This window comes from Microcaecilia unicolor, chromosome 1 (assembly GCF_901765095.1).
Source record: "Microcaecilia unicolor chromosome 1, aMicUni1.1, whole genome shotgun sequence".
Classification (NCBI taxonomy): domain Eukaryota; kingdom Metazoa; phylum Chordata; class Amphibia; order Gymnophiona; family Siphonopidae; genus Microcaecilia; species Microcaecilia unicolor.
The window spans coordinates 744,188,970-744,207,747 of record NC_044031.1 but is presented as its reverse complement, the minus strand read 5'-3'; the positions used below and the strand labels follow the sequence as shown (position 1 = coordinate 744,207,747).

Sequence of the window (18,778 nt, the reverse complement as noted above, 5' to 3'; positions counted from 1 at the left end):
CAGCCCCTCCACGTAACACACCGATTACGATTTATAACAAACTAGCCGTTGAGCCCGTTAAAACAGGCTATTATGGGGTTTTGGCAAGGCCCCCTCCCCTCGCCACTGCACCCCCCCCCCCGGAGTTGCCGCCACCACCCCTGCACGCGGCCCGGGCCCTCTCTTCGGTATTGAACTTACATCGGCGAAACGCAAGCAGCACGCAGATCAGCTGATCTCCCGTCGGCCTTCCTTCTCTGCCTGTGTCCCGCCCTTGTGTGATGTAACATCGGCGAGGGCGGGACACAGGCAGGGAAGAAAGGGCAACGGGAGCTCAGCTGTTCTGCTTGCTGCGTTTCGCCAATGTAAGTTCAATACCGAAGAGAGTGCTCGGGCCGGGAGGAGAGGGGGGGCGGCGACCTCGAGGGGGAGCGGTAGCGACAGCGGCGGCTTCGCGCAGTTTCCCTCTCTGTCCCGCCCCCATCATCACGTATTGACATGGGGGGCGGGACAGAGAGGGAAATCTACTGCGCATTTGCGAGTTAGTACAGTCACTCGCCATTTATATGTTTGATTACTACTCTACCTATGAAAAGTTATTCCCTTATTATACTTCCTCTGTGTGTATCCGTATGCTGCACAAGCCAGCATGTTTGAAAATACAACATTTTTATTATAGTACTCTAAACAAAGACCAATGGCATATCAAATCTGCCCATCCATACCATGATTTCAATTTGTCATGAGGTTTGCTTCTTAGGCATATAATAATAAATGCATAGCTGATCTTTAAACCACATGTAAGATGACTAGCAAAACTAATTTTTCACAAGCTAAAAATGTTGTGAAGACAGATTCTGTGGTGCAGGGCGAGCCGGCTCTTCTCCCCAACGAGCTACAGGGTCCCAGGCTCTGAGTCCAGTACATACCTGAAGAAGGCAACCAACCTGTTGGTCCAGTGGATTCTTCGGGGCAGGCAGGAAAGATCCCCAGTCTTTCCTGCCCGCTGCCGGTGCTGACCTTCCCCCACTGCCGGATCGCTCTTCAAAATGGCCGCCGAGACTTACAAGGGTGGCCTCCAAGACTTCAGCAGAAGTTTCGCGAGGCAGCTGCTGGAAGTCTCGGCAGTCATTTTTAAAGAGCGATCCGGCAGTGGGGGAAGGTCAGCGCCGGCAGCGGCGATCTTTCCTGCATTCCTCATTGATGACTGATTGCGGGGTCCGCATTCAGTCCCACGGCTGCCGATTTGACGTCACTTCCATTTCCAGAGCAGAGCTGGCAGCCACAGGTAGGTGCAGGTCCCGTGATTATCCTGTTCTGACTAACGTTAACATTTTTTTTTTGCTGCTAGTTTGGAGCAGCAGCATTGAGAAGGGACAGAGAGAGGAGAATCTTCAAATGGAGATTGGAGATACAGATGTAAAGAGCTGGGGAGATGCTGGATCAAGTGAGGGGAAGCACAGGCTGGATGGGAGGGGAAGAGAAGTTGGGTAGATGCTGGATTGAATGGAGAAATAGAGGGCTGCAAGTGTCATATGGAAAGGGGGAGAGAGCAGATAGTAGATGGAAGGGGGTGTGGGAGACAGTGGATGAAAGGGGCAGAAAAAAGGGGCATACTCTGGATGGATGGAACATAGAGGGAAGGCAGTGGATGAAAGGAGCAGAAAAGGAGGGCAGACTCTGGATGCACGGAAGAGAGAGGGAAGGCAATGAATAGAAGGGGCAGAGAAAGAGGACAGATACTGGGTGGAAGGGGGAGAGAAAGAGGGCAGATGCTGGATGGAAGAGGAGAGAGGGCAGACAGTGGATGGAAAGGGCATAGAAAGAGGGCAGACACTGGATGGAAGGGAGGATGGGGCAGACAATGGATGGAAGGGGCAGAGAAAGAGGGCAGATGCTGGATGGAACTCATGGAAGGAAGAGAGTGAAGAGAAAATGAGGGAAGCAGAAACCAGAGACAACAATGGTAGATAACAAAATATTATTTATTAATTTATTTATTTTTTTGCTTTGGGTAAAGTAGTATTGTAGCTGTGTTAATTATAAACAGTACAACAACAGGGGAGTAGTATGATCAACAGGACTCTTCCAAAAAGTCAAGGAGACGGAGTGTAGAAAATGATTCCTTTATTGTAAATAAGGTGGGACTCAACACGGCACCTTGTTTCGGGAGCAATGCCTGTGTGAGGAGTCTAAAAACCAAAATAAAAAACACATAAGTACAAAAACATAAAAACAGAGTGCAAAAGCATGTACGTAGAAACATATATAAAAACTAACAACAACGAAGAGCTGCAAAAGAGCCATCTAAAAAAGCAAAGTGAGCTGTAAGATACCGAATCATTTAACAAAATATGCTGATACAAAAAATGTAGGGTACAGACAAACATATCATTAAAATATATCGCATGGTGTTAACCTGTATATGATGGTAGCTTAAAGGTGAAATCAAAAGATTATGGGACCCTTTTACTAAGCCGCGGTAGGTGCTACGCACATGCAGCACACGCCCAAGTGAGACTACTGCCAGGCCAGTGCTCCCTCCTAGCGGTAATTTCAGATTTGGCATGCGCCCATAATGCGTGGATGAATTATTTATTTATTTTCACCGGCAGTAATCATCACGTGGCGTGCACCAACCGGTCATCGCGCATGTAGCGCGTGAGCCTTTATTGCTAGATCAATGGGTGGTGTTAAGGGCTCAGGCCGGTTTTGGGCATGTGCTGGTTTCATTTTTACCATAGGCCCTTTTCCTGTCCCATTAAAAAAAAAGCCCTTTTTGTAGATGTGGTAAATACTGCCCCGGTGCACGCCCAATCCACACGCCTACACTACCGCAGGCCACTTTTTACCATGGCTTAGTAAAAGGGCCCCTATGGGAGAAAGAACATACCAAATCAATAAAGAAAAGAAGGGAGAGTAGGAATAGACAATAAATTGTATAAATGTTAACCAGCTGGTGTGACTTAATCAAGGAAATCCACAGGAATGTTTCAGTAAGAGAGAAACTGAAATGTTGTTTAATGTGATGACTGAACAAAGACTGTGGAGACAAACACCAAAACTCAAAAAATAATAAAAGATCTATGTGTAAAGATATAAAATGTATACCTGAAAGACTAGTGATTGGTGGACGTAAATAACGCGGTGCAGAAAAAAAAACTGGAAGGAAAAAGGAGACGGAGACTGATATCAGAGAAAGGCACAACGGCTGTATGACTGTTGTATGAATGTGAACGACGTGAAAACAAACGTGAAAAAAGGTACCACCAGCACGCAGATATGAATGCACTGTTAAGAAGTATGGCAATGGTAGGCGAGAAGACTGTGGTGTACTGCGTAAATGTGTAAAGAATTGCGCAGGAAAGAACTACTGGTCCACAAAAGTGCCATCGCGAAGTGATATGAGGGAGATAGTGATAAATAGTGAGTAGTATGGAGATAGTGATAAACAGTGAGTAGTATGGTGACAAAAAAAGGTGCTGCGTGTGGGGTGCATAACATGGATAGTGTTCCGGGCACCAGGTTTAGAGAGATGTGGGAACCTGTGTGGACCACCTTGCCACCTAAAGGGAGAAGTTACATCTTAAACATTTAAACAGCACACATGAAGGGAGGGTGGGTAGGAGGGGGGGAGTTGGGTGGGATGGGATAGAGGGAGTAGGTTTCTGAGCCATACTAGATTAGTGAAGGGGAGAGGGAGGAGATAACTGGAACGCCAGAGTAGTCGGCTCTACTCAGTGACAGTGGGTCAGGGGAGTTTGGCCCGATTGGGGGTGGATACATCTGGTTAGATCGTTTGTGAGGGTCCTTCCCCCATGTTAAGTGGTTAGGGAAGTGGGCCGGAGGCTATAAGAGCCAAAGCCTCTGGTCTTACGTGCGGACGCCAGTCCTTCACCTATAAAGTGTAAATGGTTTTCTTAAAGTTCTTCTTGTTTAGTTTGTCAGGTTGCTGGTACAGGGGAGGGAGGGAGAAATGGGGAATGCGAAATTTGTTATAATCCTTAAATATGTGACATCTTGAAGCACACACGTGTTATTTCTATGTTGAGATATGTACCTGCACTATATGTATTGGATTATCAATAAAAAGATTTAAACATAGTTAAAAAAAAAAAAAGGTGCTGCGTATTAACATCTAAGAACATGCACGGCGATTTAAAAGAGACAGACGCAAGCGAGGGTAATTTGATTTAAAAGCAAAAAAAAACTACAGAGGAAACTAAAAGTTGTGCTGGTGAGTAAGAAGAAAAGGGGGGGGGGGGGGGGGAAGAAAGACAAACTCATTGAGGAAGATGCAGCTTGTACTGAAAAGAGCTGTATGCTAAGGGGCCCTTATACTAAGCCATGTAGGCGCCTACATGCGTCCAACACACACCAAATTGAAGTTACTGCCCGGTTACCGTGTGGCCCTTGCGATAATTTCAATTTTGTCGTGCGTCCGCTACACGCGTCTGAAAAATATTTTTGTATTTTCTGACGCACGGCAGCTACGCGCGTCAAGTGGAATTTGACGCACGTAGACCGTTACCGCTCGGTTAACCGTGAGAGACCTGGCTTGCGGTAAGGTCTCAGACCCAAAATGGACACGTGGCAATATTCATTTTACCACACGTCCATTTTTGGCAAAAAAAAAAAAAGGCATTTTCTATAGGTGCGCTAAAAAACAATTCTGTGCACTCCCAAAACACGTGTCTACACTACTGCAGGCCATTTTTCAGCGCAACTTAATAAAAGGACCCCTAAGTGAGGGTAACATAGGTAAAAAGAGACCTGCGCTGTAAACTGGTGATTCAGACAAGGAGTGAAAGCGCTTTTATGAGAAAAAGAAATCCGAGCAATTTGAGGAAATATGTCATAGAAATACCTCTGAGTCGAAGGATGGTTAGTAGTAATTATAAACAGAAAATGGAAGTAAGGTGACCTTTTTATTGGACTAATTTTATTACATTTTTGACTAAGGGCCCTGGTTACTAAGCAGCATTATAGGTATGGTAACGTTTTTAATGCTCGTTAACCATGTACGTGCCTACAATATCCTTATAGGCGCCTGCATGGTTAGCACGTGCGTTAAGTGTAGGTGAGCTAAAAAAAATAACGCACCTTAGTAAGCTGTGCCCTACGTTTCAGAGACCAAAACCCCCTTCCTCATGTCAGGACAGGATACCGTAACAGCAGTATGCTGTATTGACCTGAGAAAGGAGGCTTTGGCCTCTCAAAGCTAATTGAAAAATATGTTAGTCCAATAACATGGTATTATCTTATTTTACATTTTTGTTTTATTTCTATGTGTTAATTTGTAAAGTGCTGATTGGTATTTGTTAGGTTTTTTTTTTTTAATTTTACTGTCTCTTTTCTGACCACAAAATTATCTACGGCAAAATCCCAGGATACATGACAGACCTCATAGATCTACCAACTAGAAACACAATCAGATCATCATGAACATATCTAAACCTCCACTACCCAAATTGCAAAGGACTCAAATACAAATCAACCTATGCATCCAGCTTCTCCTTCATAAGCCCACAACTATGGAACGCATTGCCAAAAGCGGTGAAAACAATCTACGACCATCTAAACTTTAGGAAATCACTAAAAACCAACCTGTTCAAAAAGGCATACCCTACTGACCCAACATAAGTGCCTACACTCTGCAACACAGCAAAACCAAAGCTCGTAAAATCATTACATTACCTTTCCTCCCCTTGATCCCAATATGCCTGAAACACATGAACCTTATTCGACCACACCATAACCTTGTATTTGTTCTTTACCGGACCTGGTGAATGCCTTTACGGTACTATGTAAGCCACATTGAGCCTGCAAATAGGTGGGAAAATGTGGGATATAAATATAACAAATATATTAAATGTCACGATTATTACTAAAAATACTTTTTTCATATAGAGGAGAGGGGTGATAAAAAATGATCGGCCCTAGGTGTCAAATCCGCTAGGTACACCACTAATAAAAGACCCCCAAAGTTTGTTAGTGCCCAATTATTTTATTTTATTTGTTACATTTGTATCCCACATTTTCCCACCTATTTGCAGGCTCAATGTGGCTTACATAGTACCGTAAAGGCGTTCGCCAATTCCGGTATGAACAAATACAGTAACGTTGTGGTAGAATAAGGTTCGTGTGTACAGACACATTAGGGCATCGTAGAGAGGAAGAGAATCGTAGAGAGGAAGAGTTATTATTGGACAATAAGTCATTTTATTTCAAAATAATGCAGTTTAATGCAGAACATTGACCTCTAATATGCATTAAATCATGACAAGCTCTGAAGCATGCAAAGGAGCTCATTATTATGCAAATAGGAATGCAACTTCCTCTAAAACATCGCCAAAATTTGCCCTCTCCTTTCTGAGCATGCTACCAGAACCCTCATCCACACTCTCATCACCTCTCGCTTGGACTACTGCAACTTGCTTTCTCACAGGTCTTCCACTCAGCCATCTCTCTCCTCTTCAATCTGTTCAAAATTCTGCTGCACGATTAATATTTCGCCAAAGTCGCTATGCCCATATCAGCCCTCTTCTGAAGTCACTTCACTGGCTCCCTATCCGTTTCTGTATACAGTTCAAGCTCCTGTTATTGACCTATAAGTGCATTCACTCTGCTGCCCCTCACTACCTCTCCACCCTCCTCTCTCCCTACACTCTGTTCACTAGGCAAATCTCTCCTAATTGTACCCTTCTCCTCCATCGCTAACTCCAGACTCTGTTCCTTTTATCTTGCCTTACCTTATGCCTGGAATAGACTCCCTGAGCCATTGCGTCAAGCTCCATCCCTGGCCACCTTCATATCCGGGCTAAAGGCCTACCTGTTTGATGCTGCTTTTAATTCCTAACTTGTCACCTGCTCATAACCTTTATCTTGTCTTCCTCTCTTCATTAGTCCCTTCCCATATGTCCTATCTGCCTGTCCTACCCTTATCCCTTATTTGTCCTGTCTGTCTGTCCTGATTTAGATTGTAAGCTCTCTTGAGCAGGGACTGTCTTTTCTTCATGTTAAATTGTGAAGCGCTGCATACGACTGGTAGCGCTATAGAAATGATTTATAGTAGTAGCTTGTATTAAAATTTGCAAAGCTATGTGAGCAACACATTCAATGGTGGTGTTAACTTTTATAACCAAAAGGAAAGGAAACAAATCCTAAGTGAAGAACACCCAAAATCAGAGTTGAGTGGACCAAATAAGGCTTCCAACAAATGATGGGCAGAAGGAACAAAGTCATGCAAATAAAACATAATGCAAAGAAGCAGTGGCGTAGCCAGACAGCCAATTTTGGGTGGGCCAGAGCCCAAAGTGGGTGGGCACAAAATTTTCTCTGCCCCGCCCCTTCCTCCCCCTCTCCCCTAGCACCTCCCAACTCAAAATAGAAACAGAAACACTTTAGCTCATGAGGAAAGTGACATCCACTATGCACATTTCTTAAGCTATCATATTTCATTTAAGATTCAAAATAAAATGCCTTTTCTACCTTTGTTGTCTGGTCATTTTCTTTTTCCATCATGTTGATCCAGTTTCTCTTTTGAACTTTCTAATCTTTCTTCTATTTCTCCTTCAAGCAGCTGCTGTCCATTTGTCTTTTTCTCCTCTCTTGTTCCATTCCCTCACTTCACTTGCCTCTGACATATTAACCTTTCCATTTTAGCTCCATCCTCTCTTTTTTTTTCTTTTCTGCTCTGTCCACCCAAATTTTATCCTGTCTAACCCCTTTTCCTTTGTTTTACTTTTCAGTTACCTCTCAGATTCCTTTTCACCCACTAGTTGTCCTATTCCCCATCTGTCTACTTCCCCAGCCATCCATTCCCTGCCATCTTCAATCTATTCCCCCTTACCATATTTCTTTCCCCTGTAATCACCATCCTCCACGCGTTCATTTCCTTGCCACCCCCTTGGCCTCTCCCACATGGTTCCACATTTCCCAATGTCTCTCTCCCTCCACCCTTCTAGCCCAGCATCTGCTCCCTCTCTTCTCCCCACCCTTCACCCTCTTCCAACATCTTCCTGTCACTTCTCTCTTTTGTCTTGCCCCCCTCTCCTGTGGCCAGAATTTCCCCCATCCATCCTGTTTCTTTCCACCCCCCTCTCTCCCCCTTCGCAGCATCTCTCATCTCTTGGCAAAGAACAACAATGTGGATGCAGCAGCTCACAGGTTTGCTTGCTGTGTTTTGAATGAACGGCGACGCGACGGCTGCGCAGGGGAGTGGAAACAGAAATTTATCAAATGGCTTCCTTACAGTGGGCTGGCTCACTTGCACTCCACTCCTGAGGTTGCAGTGGTGAACTGGCGGGCAGGCGCTATGCTCAAGTAGTAAAAGCAGCAAGCCGGCAGGTTTGAGTCCGTCCTTCGCTTCCCTGCCTTCTCTGCGTCCCGCCCGCCTGAAAGGAAATGACATCACAGGAAGGCGGGACGCAGAGAAGGCAGGGAAGCGAAGGATGAGCTCAAACCTGCCGGCTTGCTGCTTTTACTGCTTGAGCATAGCGCCTGCCCGCCAGTTCACCGCTGCGGGCGAGGATTCGAAGATACGGACGGACGGGGATGGACTCGGACTCTGGGTGGGCGGGCGGGCCTGAGGCTAAATTGGGTGGGCCTGGGCCCATCCAGGCCCACCCGTAGCTACGCCCCTGCAAAGAAGCCTTGTAGGATTTTTGTCTGATTTAAAACTTTTTATCTTATTTGGCAGCCTGCCGCCTATTGATAGAATCATGACACTACTGCTTGGTGTTCTGCAATATCATTTTGGAAGATTCAGACATTGGAGAGCCCTTTTACTAAGCCGCGGCAAAAAGTGGAACTACGGCAGTGCCAACATGTTTTTTGGGTGCTCGCTGGGCCAGTTTTTACCGCATCCTGGAAAAAGGGCCTTTTTTGAAGGGGACGGAAAATGGACGTGCGGCAAAATAAAAACCACTTGCGTCCATTTTTGGCCTGAGACCTTACCGCCACCCATTGACTTAGCGGTAAGGTCTCACGCGCTCCCCGGCTGTAGTCATGCAGTGCGCACCCACGGCTGTTTACCACCAGGTAAGCACCACGTGGTAGAAAATATTTTATACCACGTGTTTTCAGCTCGAGCCAAATTCAGAATTACCACCCGGGGTACGTGGTAGCTGGGCAGTAATTCCGATTTAGCACACGCTGGACGCGCACAGGCCTTTATGCATCTTTATAAAAGGGCCCCTGGGGCAGGAATGAAAGAGGATTACTTCTGCACCCCCCTCACTAGGCCCTAGGTATGGCCAGTATGTGCTGACAGAGAAGCAGGAGTAAAGGGCCAGGGCCTAGTCATTATTTGGGGATCGGGATGAGAAACATTGGCACATTTGAAAAAAGAAATCTGGGTGGAGGGCTCAGGAGCTTTTTATTTTAAAAAGAGATTGTGTGTTGGGGGTTATTTTTTCACCCTTCATCATCCCCTTTAAAAGACAGCAGACGCCCAACTCGCAAAGTTATCTTTGCCATGGTGATTGCATGAACATGTGATATTCCCATCCACAGCAACTTCAAGTAAACTTACTGCAGGATTCACTGATGCATGGTACTGAGGTACAGCCCGCAGTAAGTTTGCCTACTGTGAAACAGCACCCAGACATGCTATTTGTATGTGGGTTGTAATTATCTTGAGTTGACTCTAAACCACTTTAAATAGTCTTTGGTCATGGCGATGTGGTTTATGAATGTTTATGAATAAATACAAATTGTAGCATTAATTCTTCACCACTTAACACATGGCAGCAGCATGCAAGTTATCAAACCTGAAAAGATGGCTTTGTGAAGTCTTTTAAGGTTCATTTTGTTCACTGGGAGAACTCGTGTGCTTTTATGAACTGTATACGTTTGCATGGTAGTCATGGAAACTGTGGGCAGCAGAAATCATGTTTTGAATAAGCAAGAATTCAGAATCTTAGTTTCCTAGTGATTTGAACTGCATAACATGGCACTTGTCTTTTGACTGTTCAAGGAACTGGAATTCGAATCTGAAGAGGAAAAGAGTTCTGAAGAGGATCATCTGAGCACACAGCGTGCTACAAGTTGCTCTCAAGTCATTCCAAATGCAGAATTACATGAAACGCAAAGCTTCAAAGATATGGACCAAACCCCTCACGGGGAAACATCTCTTCAAATAGCTCTGGCCGGTCATGTCAAAAGCTTAGCTGAATCTAGAGAGGCCCAGCTCTCTGAGAAAGCAGTACTCGGAAAAGCGACGCAAGCCAAAGATTCTGACATCCCCGTAAAGAATCAATGTGGGCATTCATTAACATCAGCTTCAACCCCCAACAGGATATGGCTTAGAAAATGCGTGAACTCCTCTAGTCACGGACAAATCGTTGTTGGGGAACCTGAAACTCACGACACTGTGCAGCAGCTCTTGGATAGATACCAAGCATGTATCGCCTTCCATGACCCTTGGCTTTACATGGCCATGGCAGGGAAAACAAAATCCGTTCCCAACTACAGAGTATTGGCATTTCCGGATTTCTGGGGTCACTGTCCACCTCCTTATTATCAAAATATGATGGAACGAGCACATGGAGTACAGAGGTGATACTGTTATATCATTTCTTACTTTTGCTTTGCTTCAAGCAACTGTAGCAGTTGTCTGTGTTCCTTAAGTATGACCATTAAGGTGGCAATTCTCTAAATTGGTGCCAAGATATAGGCAACCTAGTGGGGTATGCTTAGCGGCATTCTATAATGGGTTCAGAGCAATCCCAAGTCATTATAAAGCACTAGCACAAAGGTGTGTGGCACACTATAAGAACATAAGAACATAAATGTTGCCATACTGGGACAGAACGAAGGTCCATCAAGCCCAGCACCCTGCTTCCTACAGTGGCCAATCTGTCACAAAAAAGTAAAACTGATTTTTCGCTGCTTATAAGCAGTGGATTTTCCCAAGTCCATCTTAATAATGGCTTATGGACTTTTAGGAAATTATCCAAACTTTTTTAAAACCCTGCTAGGCTATATGACAATTATTAGCGCCAATGAAGCATGTAAGTTCAAGTATTCTATAACCTACGCATGTATTTGGCATCTAACATTATTTTATTTTATTTATGACATTTATATCCCGCATTAGCCCGAGTATAACTCAGGTTCAGTGCGACTTACATAACAATTAGAAAAACATGAACATGTTCAAAATATATTAACAGAAAGTTAAATACATCATATAATATTAGAACAGTAAAACTTGACTTAGGAGCAGATGTAATTAAATATTTATTCTCCGGTTTACTAAGCAGTGCGAGCAGCTGTCTGTGAATTGACTAACACGGCCAATTCACTTTGAATGGGCCATGTTGGCACTAACGCAAGGACAGCCGCTAGAGCAGCTTCGTAAACAGACCCCTTAGTTATTTAAGCTACATAATTGAAATATGGAGGAAAAAGTTAAGGGCTAGGATTAGCTCTAGGATTAGCTGAGATAGACAGGAGTAGTGGAAGGTGGGATGAGGTAAAAATGAATGCCATGAGTTTATTTGAGAAGAGTGCTTAAAGGCTAGACAAGTACCGTATTTTTCGGACTATAAGACGCACCGGACCATAAGACGCACCTAGGTTTTAGAGGAGGGAAATAGGAAAAAAAAAATTTTTCCTCTTTCCCTCCTCTAAAACCTAGGTGCTCTGCTCCGGTGCGTCTTGTCCGGGTTTCGGACCTCCGTTCCAGTACTTACATGATTCCATGTGCCCTGGTGGTCTAGTGACGTCGGCGCAGGAAAGAGCCCCCTCTTTCCTGCCCATCGCGCTGCTCTCCGTGCTTCTCAATGCTTTCTGATGGTCTCGGCGAGATTCAAAATGGCCGCCGAGAATCTCGGCGGCCATTTTGAATATCGCCGAGACCATCAGAAAGCATTGAGAAGCACGGAGAGCAGCGCGATGGGCAGGAAAGAGGGGGCTCTTTCCTGCCCCGACGTCACTAGACCACCAGGGCACATGGAATCATGTAAGTACTGGAACGGAGGTCCGAAAACGCTACCTTCGGACTATAAGACGCACCCCCCATTTTCCTCCCAAATTTTGGGGGAAAAAAGTGCGTCTTATAGTCCGAAAAATACGGTAAGTCTTCAATAGACTTCAGAATAACAAATAATCATCAGTACGTTTGATGGTTTTAGGTTACGAGTTCCAAATTTTAGTGCCTTGATATGAAAAGTGAGCAGTATGGATTGTTTTGTAGGTTACTTTATTACAATTCAGGAAATGTAGGATAAGATATTCTCTAGATAATGTAGAGGCATTACATGAAGGTAATTCGTTGAGGTTCTTCATGTATATTGGGGCTGAACCATACAAATTCTGGTGAATGAAGGTACATAGCTTGAATGATGTTCTTTTATTGGCAACCATTGCAAATCGTATAGAAGGGGGGTTGCTTTGGCAAAGCATAGTACTCTAAATATGAGACATGTGGCAGTGTTTCGAGCAGTTTCTAGTTTTTTGAGGAGATCCCCTTTAAGTTCTGTGTAAATAGAGTTGCAGTAATCAAATTTTGTTAGGACTAGGGATTGAACTAGGGTATGGAAGACTGAGTTTGCGAAGAATGGTCTTAGTCTTCTCAATTTCCATAATGAATTGAAGACACTTGAGACCACTTTGGAAATTTGGTTATCTAGAGTGAGGAATTGGTCAGTTGCGACTCCTAAGATTTTCATAGTTGAGTCAAGGGGCTATGTGATGTTCTCAATGGTAAATTATCTAAGATTTATATTGTGATGAAGAATAATTATTAAAAATGTAGCTATCAGTGGTGAGTTTTAATTTGAAACTGAATGCCCAGGATTCCATTAGATACCTAATGTGATGATATGAGTAATTTCATTTATTTCTTTAGTGAATAGAATATAGATGGTAACATCGTCTGCATAAATGAATGTTTGGAGACTATTTTTCTCCAGTAAATTGCCTAATTGAATTAACATGGTGTTAAATAGGATGGGTCACAATGGAGAGCCATGGGGCACTCCACAAACGGGACCATGCTAATGAAATTGTACCTGATTGTTTCACTTGTTATGATCTAGACCTTAGGAAGCCTGAGAACCATTTAACACAGTTCCACAGATTCTGTAATGGTCAAGGATGTTTAGGAGGCTATTATGATCAATATCAACAAAGGCACTGGACATATCAAATTGGAGTATTAATATTTTATTACCAAAGCTAAGTTCTCATCTAAATTTAGCTAGGAAGGTGGTGAGAACAGTTTTAGTGCTTTGAGAAGGTCTAAAACTGGATTGTGAGCTATGTAAAATGGAGTGGAGTTGGAGATAGTCCATTAGTTGGTGCGTAACTAACCCCTCCATTATCTTTACCAATAATGGGATTGAAGCCACTGGTCTGTAGTGAGAGACTACATTTAGGCTGGTTTGGGTATCCTTCGGTACGAGTCAAAATAATATTGCCATTTTGAGCAGTGGCGTTCCTAGGGGGGCTGACACCTGGGGCGGATCGCTGATGCGCCCAACCCCCCGGGTGCAGCGCCCCCCCCTGGATGCAGCGCACCCCCCCCCCGGCGAAAGGACACCCCCCCGTGAAAGAAACCAATGCACTACAAATGCTGGCTCCTCCCATGACCAAAGGGCTTGCATTTGGTCGTTTCTGAGATGGGCGTCCTTAGTTTCCATTATCGCCGAAAGTCAGAAACGACAAAGTCTAAGGACGACCATCTCTAGGGACGACCTAAATGTCAAGATTTGGGCGTCCCCGACCGTATTATCGAAACAAAACCTGGACGCCCATCTTGTTTCGATAATACGGGTTTCCCCGCCCCTTCAACGGGACGTCCTGCAAGGATGTCCTCAGGAAAACTTGGGCGCCCCTTTCGATTGTGCCCCTCAATGCGTACTTGATAACTGCCCTAGTTACCTTCTAAAATCAGCCCCTAATTTACTCATAATTTATTGCACTCAAACATAACTTTAATGCTATCTCAGGGCCTATTCCTACCTTAAAATCAGTGGCGTTCCTAGGGGGGAGCGGTGGGTGCGGTCCACCCCGGGTGCACGGCGCTGGGGGGGTGCCGCGTGCATCTGTCCTTCGTTTGTTCTATGCTCCCTCTGCCCCGGAACAGTTCCTGTTCCGGGGCAGAGGGAGCATGGAACGAACAAAGGACAGGCGCGCGCGGCACCCCCCCCCCCAGCGGCGTGCACCCGGGGTGGACCGCACCCACCGCTAAGGACGCCCATCTCAGAAACGACCAAATGCAAGCCCTTTGGTCATGGGAGGAGCCAGCATTTGTAGTGCATTGGTCCCTCTGACATGCCAGGACCAATTGGGCACCCTAGGGGGCACTGCAGTGGACTTCAGAAAAAGCTCCCAGGTACATAGCTCCCTTACCTTGTATTCTGAGCCCCCCAACCCCCTTCCCCACAAAACCCACTACCCACAACTGTACACCACTACCATAGCCCTTACGGGTGAAGGGGGCACCTAGATGTGGGTACAGTGGGTTTGTGGTGGGTTTTGGAGGGCTCACATTTACCACCACAAGTGTAACAGATAGGAGGGGATGGGCCTGGGTCTGCTTGCCTGAAGTGCACTGCTCCCACTAAAACTGCTCCAGGGACCTGCATACTGCTGTGATGGACCTGAGTATGACATTTGAGGCTGGCATAGTGGCTGTCACAAAATATTTTTAAAGTTCTTTTTTGAGGGTGGGAGTGGGTTAGTGACCACTGGGGTGGTAAGGGGAGGTCATCCCCGATTCCTTCCGGTGGTCACCTGCTCAGTTCAGGCACTTTTTTATGCCTTGGTCGTAAGAAAAACTGGACCAGATAAAGTTGTCCAAGTGCTCATCAGGGACACCCTTTTTTTTTCCATTATTGGTCGAGGATGCCCATGTGTTAGGCATGCCCAAGTCCTGCCTTCGCTACGCCTCCGACACGCCCCTGTGAACTTTGGTCGTCCCAGCAATGGAAAGCAGTTGGGGACGCCCAAAATCGGCTTTCGATTATACCGATTTGGGCGACCCTGTGAGAAGGATGCCCATCTTCCAATTTGTGTCGAAAGATGAGCGTCCTTCTCTTTTGAAAATAAGCCTGATTATGATTTAGCGTATTTGTGAAGAGTTCATTTGACTTGATCAGTTGTAAGTGGGTGAAAGGCCAACCAGATTCTGTCTGCTTGGGAGCACAGTGGTGAAGGATCATATAGATTAAGAAAATGATCTATTGATGTTAGGGAGTTATTTAGTTCCTGTCTTATTTTAGTTATTTTCTGCATGAAATATGAGGCCAATTGATCAGCTGTTGGAGTGGGTTCATTTGTAGTGGTTACAGGTTGAGTATTCAGTAGCTTATTGACTAGTGTGTAAAGTTTTTGTGGATTAACTGTTTTTTCGCCTATAAGTTTTGAATCGTAAGTGATTTTGCTTTCATAATCATGCTCTTGTATCATGAGGTATCAGCTTATAGAACTGCTATTAATACACTTGTAATTTAATATAATTTTATATTGTCATTTATATTCCACTTTTTCCTCAGGTCTAAGGCATATTACAACTAGTAAAACAATATAATATAATACACACAAAAAAATAAATCACATTGCATCTAAATTATATAGGGGTGAATTCTATAAATCGCGCCTAAAAAGTTGTCACGCAGAGGGATTGCGCATGGGCATAAATTTAGGTGCATCCATTTGCACCTGTGAAAATGGTTGCAAATACCCCTGCCTAAATTTACACATGGAACCCCCATATTCAATAATTGCATGCGTAACTGGAATCCACGCCCACACTCCGCCCCAAAATGCCCATGGCCCTCCCATTTCCACTCCCCTTTTCCAGGACATATGTAAAATGTAGGTGTTGACCACATGCCTAAATTTATGCGCGTACATGTTAATTGATTTCAATTAGTGCCAATAATTACTTGTTAAAGAGCCAATTATTAGCTGGTTAGTCAATTAAACTGCATGCACAAATTGGGTGTATGCCCAAATTTGCATGTGCAAATTTTGGCAACTTTTAGAATTAAGGGAAAATGCATAGGCGGAGTCTGGGCAGAGCATGGGTGGGACTCACACACATGCAATTTCTAGAATATTTATTTAGTTGAAACATTTCTAACCCACCTATTGCCTAGGGGCCCCGTTTACAAAGCGGCGGTAAGCCCAACGCCGGCTTACTGATCTCTAAAAAGGAAGTACCACGGTGCTACTGCAGCAGCCCGGCAGTAGTTCCCACCCTCAGCGTGCCGTCATATACAGCACTACAAAAATATTTTTATTTGTGTAGCACCAGTGTGTACCCGGCGGTAATCTGGCAGTGCCGCATGCTGCCTGGTTACCGTCCAGTGACGTAGCAAGGGCGGGGCGGTGGGGGCGGTCTGCCCTGGGTGCACGTCGTTGGGGAGGGGGTGTTGGCTCCGTTGGTTCCCTGCTCCCTCTGCCCCGGAACAGGTTACTTCCTGTTCCGGGGCAGAGGGAGCAGGGAACCAGCGGAACCGACACCCCCTCAGCGGCGTGCACATGGCAGGCAAGAATGCACTCGGGGGGGGGGGGGCTTGGGTGATGCGCCGAGGGGGGGTTGATGCGCCAAGGGGGGTGTCATGCTGCACCCGGGGGGGGGGTGCGCAGTGGCGAACCACCCCGGGTGGCAGCCGCCCTCGCTATGCCACTGTTACCGCCTTCTTAGCGCAGGAGCCCTTACCGCCAACTCAGTGGGTGGTGATAAGGGCTGCCTCCGAGATGGCTGCACGGCCATTTTGTGAAAAAAAAAAGAAAGACCTACCTTTTACCCGCTGTGGTAAAAAGGGCCCTAGACGAGGTACAATAAAACACACACATAATGTAACACAGAAATACAGTTGAACAGATCCTGGGATACTTTCACCAGAACAATTTAAAACAGTGTCAATAGGAAAGAGAATAGGTTTGTGAAACAAACAATAATTAGCTGGCACTGGCTAAACTCTCGGGTCAGGTACTTGAACCAGGGCCACAAACAAAAGTTCTGTTATCATGAGATGAGCACAGGCTGGGGCTGGGCTTGATTCCGGTAGGTAGTAGAGTATTAAGCCACTCTCTTTATCACTTCTCAAACAGTTTATGAGCAAATTGACTCCAAAGAAAATCTCCACTCCAGGATTTATGTTAAATACAACAACTTTACTGGAACGCTGCAACAGGCAGGTATCCAAACTTTATACTTTTCTCTTAACAAACAGAGGCTTTTATAACAGTCCAAGTTATTTGTGAACTGATTTGATAATCTCTTGAAAAATGCTAGGGTATTTACATATTTACAATATCATCCAGTCCTCCAATACCCATCCTTCTGGGCAGAACAATCCAAGGCTGTGGCTTCTCACACCTTCCGTGGCAAGCGTCCGGCTGGGGTTTTCACCCAGCCACCAGACCCACTCAGGATCAGACCTCCCTGTCCACCCTCTTCCTCCAGAGGTGCAGTTCCACGAGCTTCTGCCTCTGGCATTGAACAGGCTTCTTCCTGCTCTTCTAAGGGGTTAACCCTTTTTACCCACCTGGAGGTCTCCTCATAGTTACTGCACTTGTTGGCAGAAAACTACCCCTTGGTTCAGCCTTATGTTATTGGCCCTCATCAGGATATCCCCTCTCCTCACGGGTCCTGGTGATGGTGAAGGCAACCAAAACCATGTGCTCTCTAATACTACAACGTTTATAACATTCAGACTTCACCCCACATATGACATCCCTTGTCACTTATTTCCCAATATCTTCCTCTGTTTCAGGTTCTTCACCCTCCCACTCACTCTGTCCCTCCCCCCCCCCCCCCCCCCCCCCCCACTGAATCTGGAGAGTTCTTCTCTGTACCAGTTTTAGTAATCCCCTGGGGAAATCCATCCAACCTCTCACACCCAACTTACCAGGTTATTAGAATACTTTGGCTTTCTTTAGCACAGTGGCTGAAATGTAAGTTCTACATACTCAGACACGTCAAGATCCAGACAACTGCCAAACTACAGTGGTCTCTGTAATTAAAGATAATAATTTCCAGGCACGTAAATTAGAATATATGGAGAATCAGTTCAGAAGATGCAACCTAAGATTTCTAAATTTTCCATCTTCTTCATTTATTACATCGGTTGAACTTTTGAAAAAATACTTTCTAGAGATACTGGATATCCCAATGGAAAGTCACCCTCTAGTGACTAAAACAGTTTACCTTAGAAAATTAACGAAAGTATCTAATGCGGTTCCAGAATCTCCACAAAATGATCTGACTGATTTTCTTGAACGATCTGAAATTTCAGATAGAGCTACATTGCTTGTTACTTTTGCGCTGGAATCGGACAAAAATTTAATACTGCGAATTTATTTCCAGAAAATGAATGCTGTCTTTATGGGGGCTAAACTTCAGATTTTTCCTGATCTTTCTAAAGAATCACAAGCCAGGAGGAAGGAAATGATGGTTTTTAAACCAAAAATCCTTTCACTTGGGGGTACTTTCCTAGTTAAATTTCCCTGTAAGTGTATGATTACTATGCATGATGTTAATTACCTTTTTACGTGCCCTAAAAGACTACAAGAATTTGTTTTGGCTCGAGAGATTGTAAGGGATACCCCTGAACTGGTATCTCCTAGTTAAATGTGCTGACTAGGCTGCTTGATTCAAACTTCCATCTGGTCGTTAATTTAAGTTGATTAAGTTTATTGCTTTATATTATTTTCTTTCTTGGATCTTCTCCATTGTGGACTAATTATTTTGGTAGTTTCTTATTGTAATATATATAAAACAATTCTTTTGGATTGTATATACTTTGTGAATTCCATGCATTTTGATGTAATACCA

The 18,778-nt window shown here is 44.8% G+C and overlaps 1 protein-coding gene across 1 annotated transcript in view; it reads left to right on the top strand.

Annotated features, from left to right (window-relative positions):
- AGBL1 (ATP/GTP binding protein like 1) overlaps positions 1 to 18,778 on the top strand; it is a 1,046,841-nt gene that overhangs the window by 370,819 nt on the left and 657,244 nt on the right. The window contains exons 17-18 of the mRNA XM_030192481.1: positions 9,496 to 9,555; positions 9,959 to 10,539. Coding sequence (XP_030048341.1) covers positions 9,496 to 9,555; positions 9,959 to 10,539 — 641 coding nt within the window. The remainder of the gene's footprint in view (positions 1 to 9,495; positions 9,556 to 9,958; positions 10,540 to 18,778) is intronic.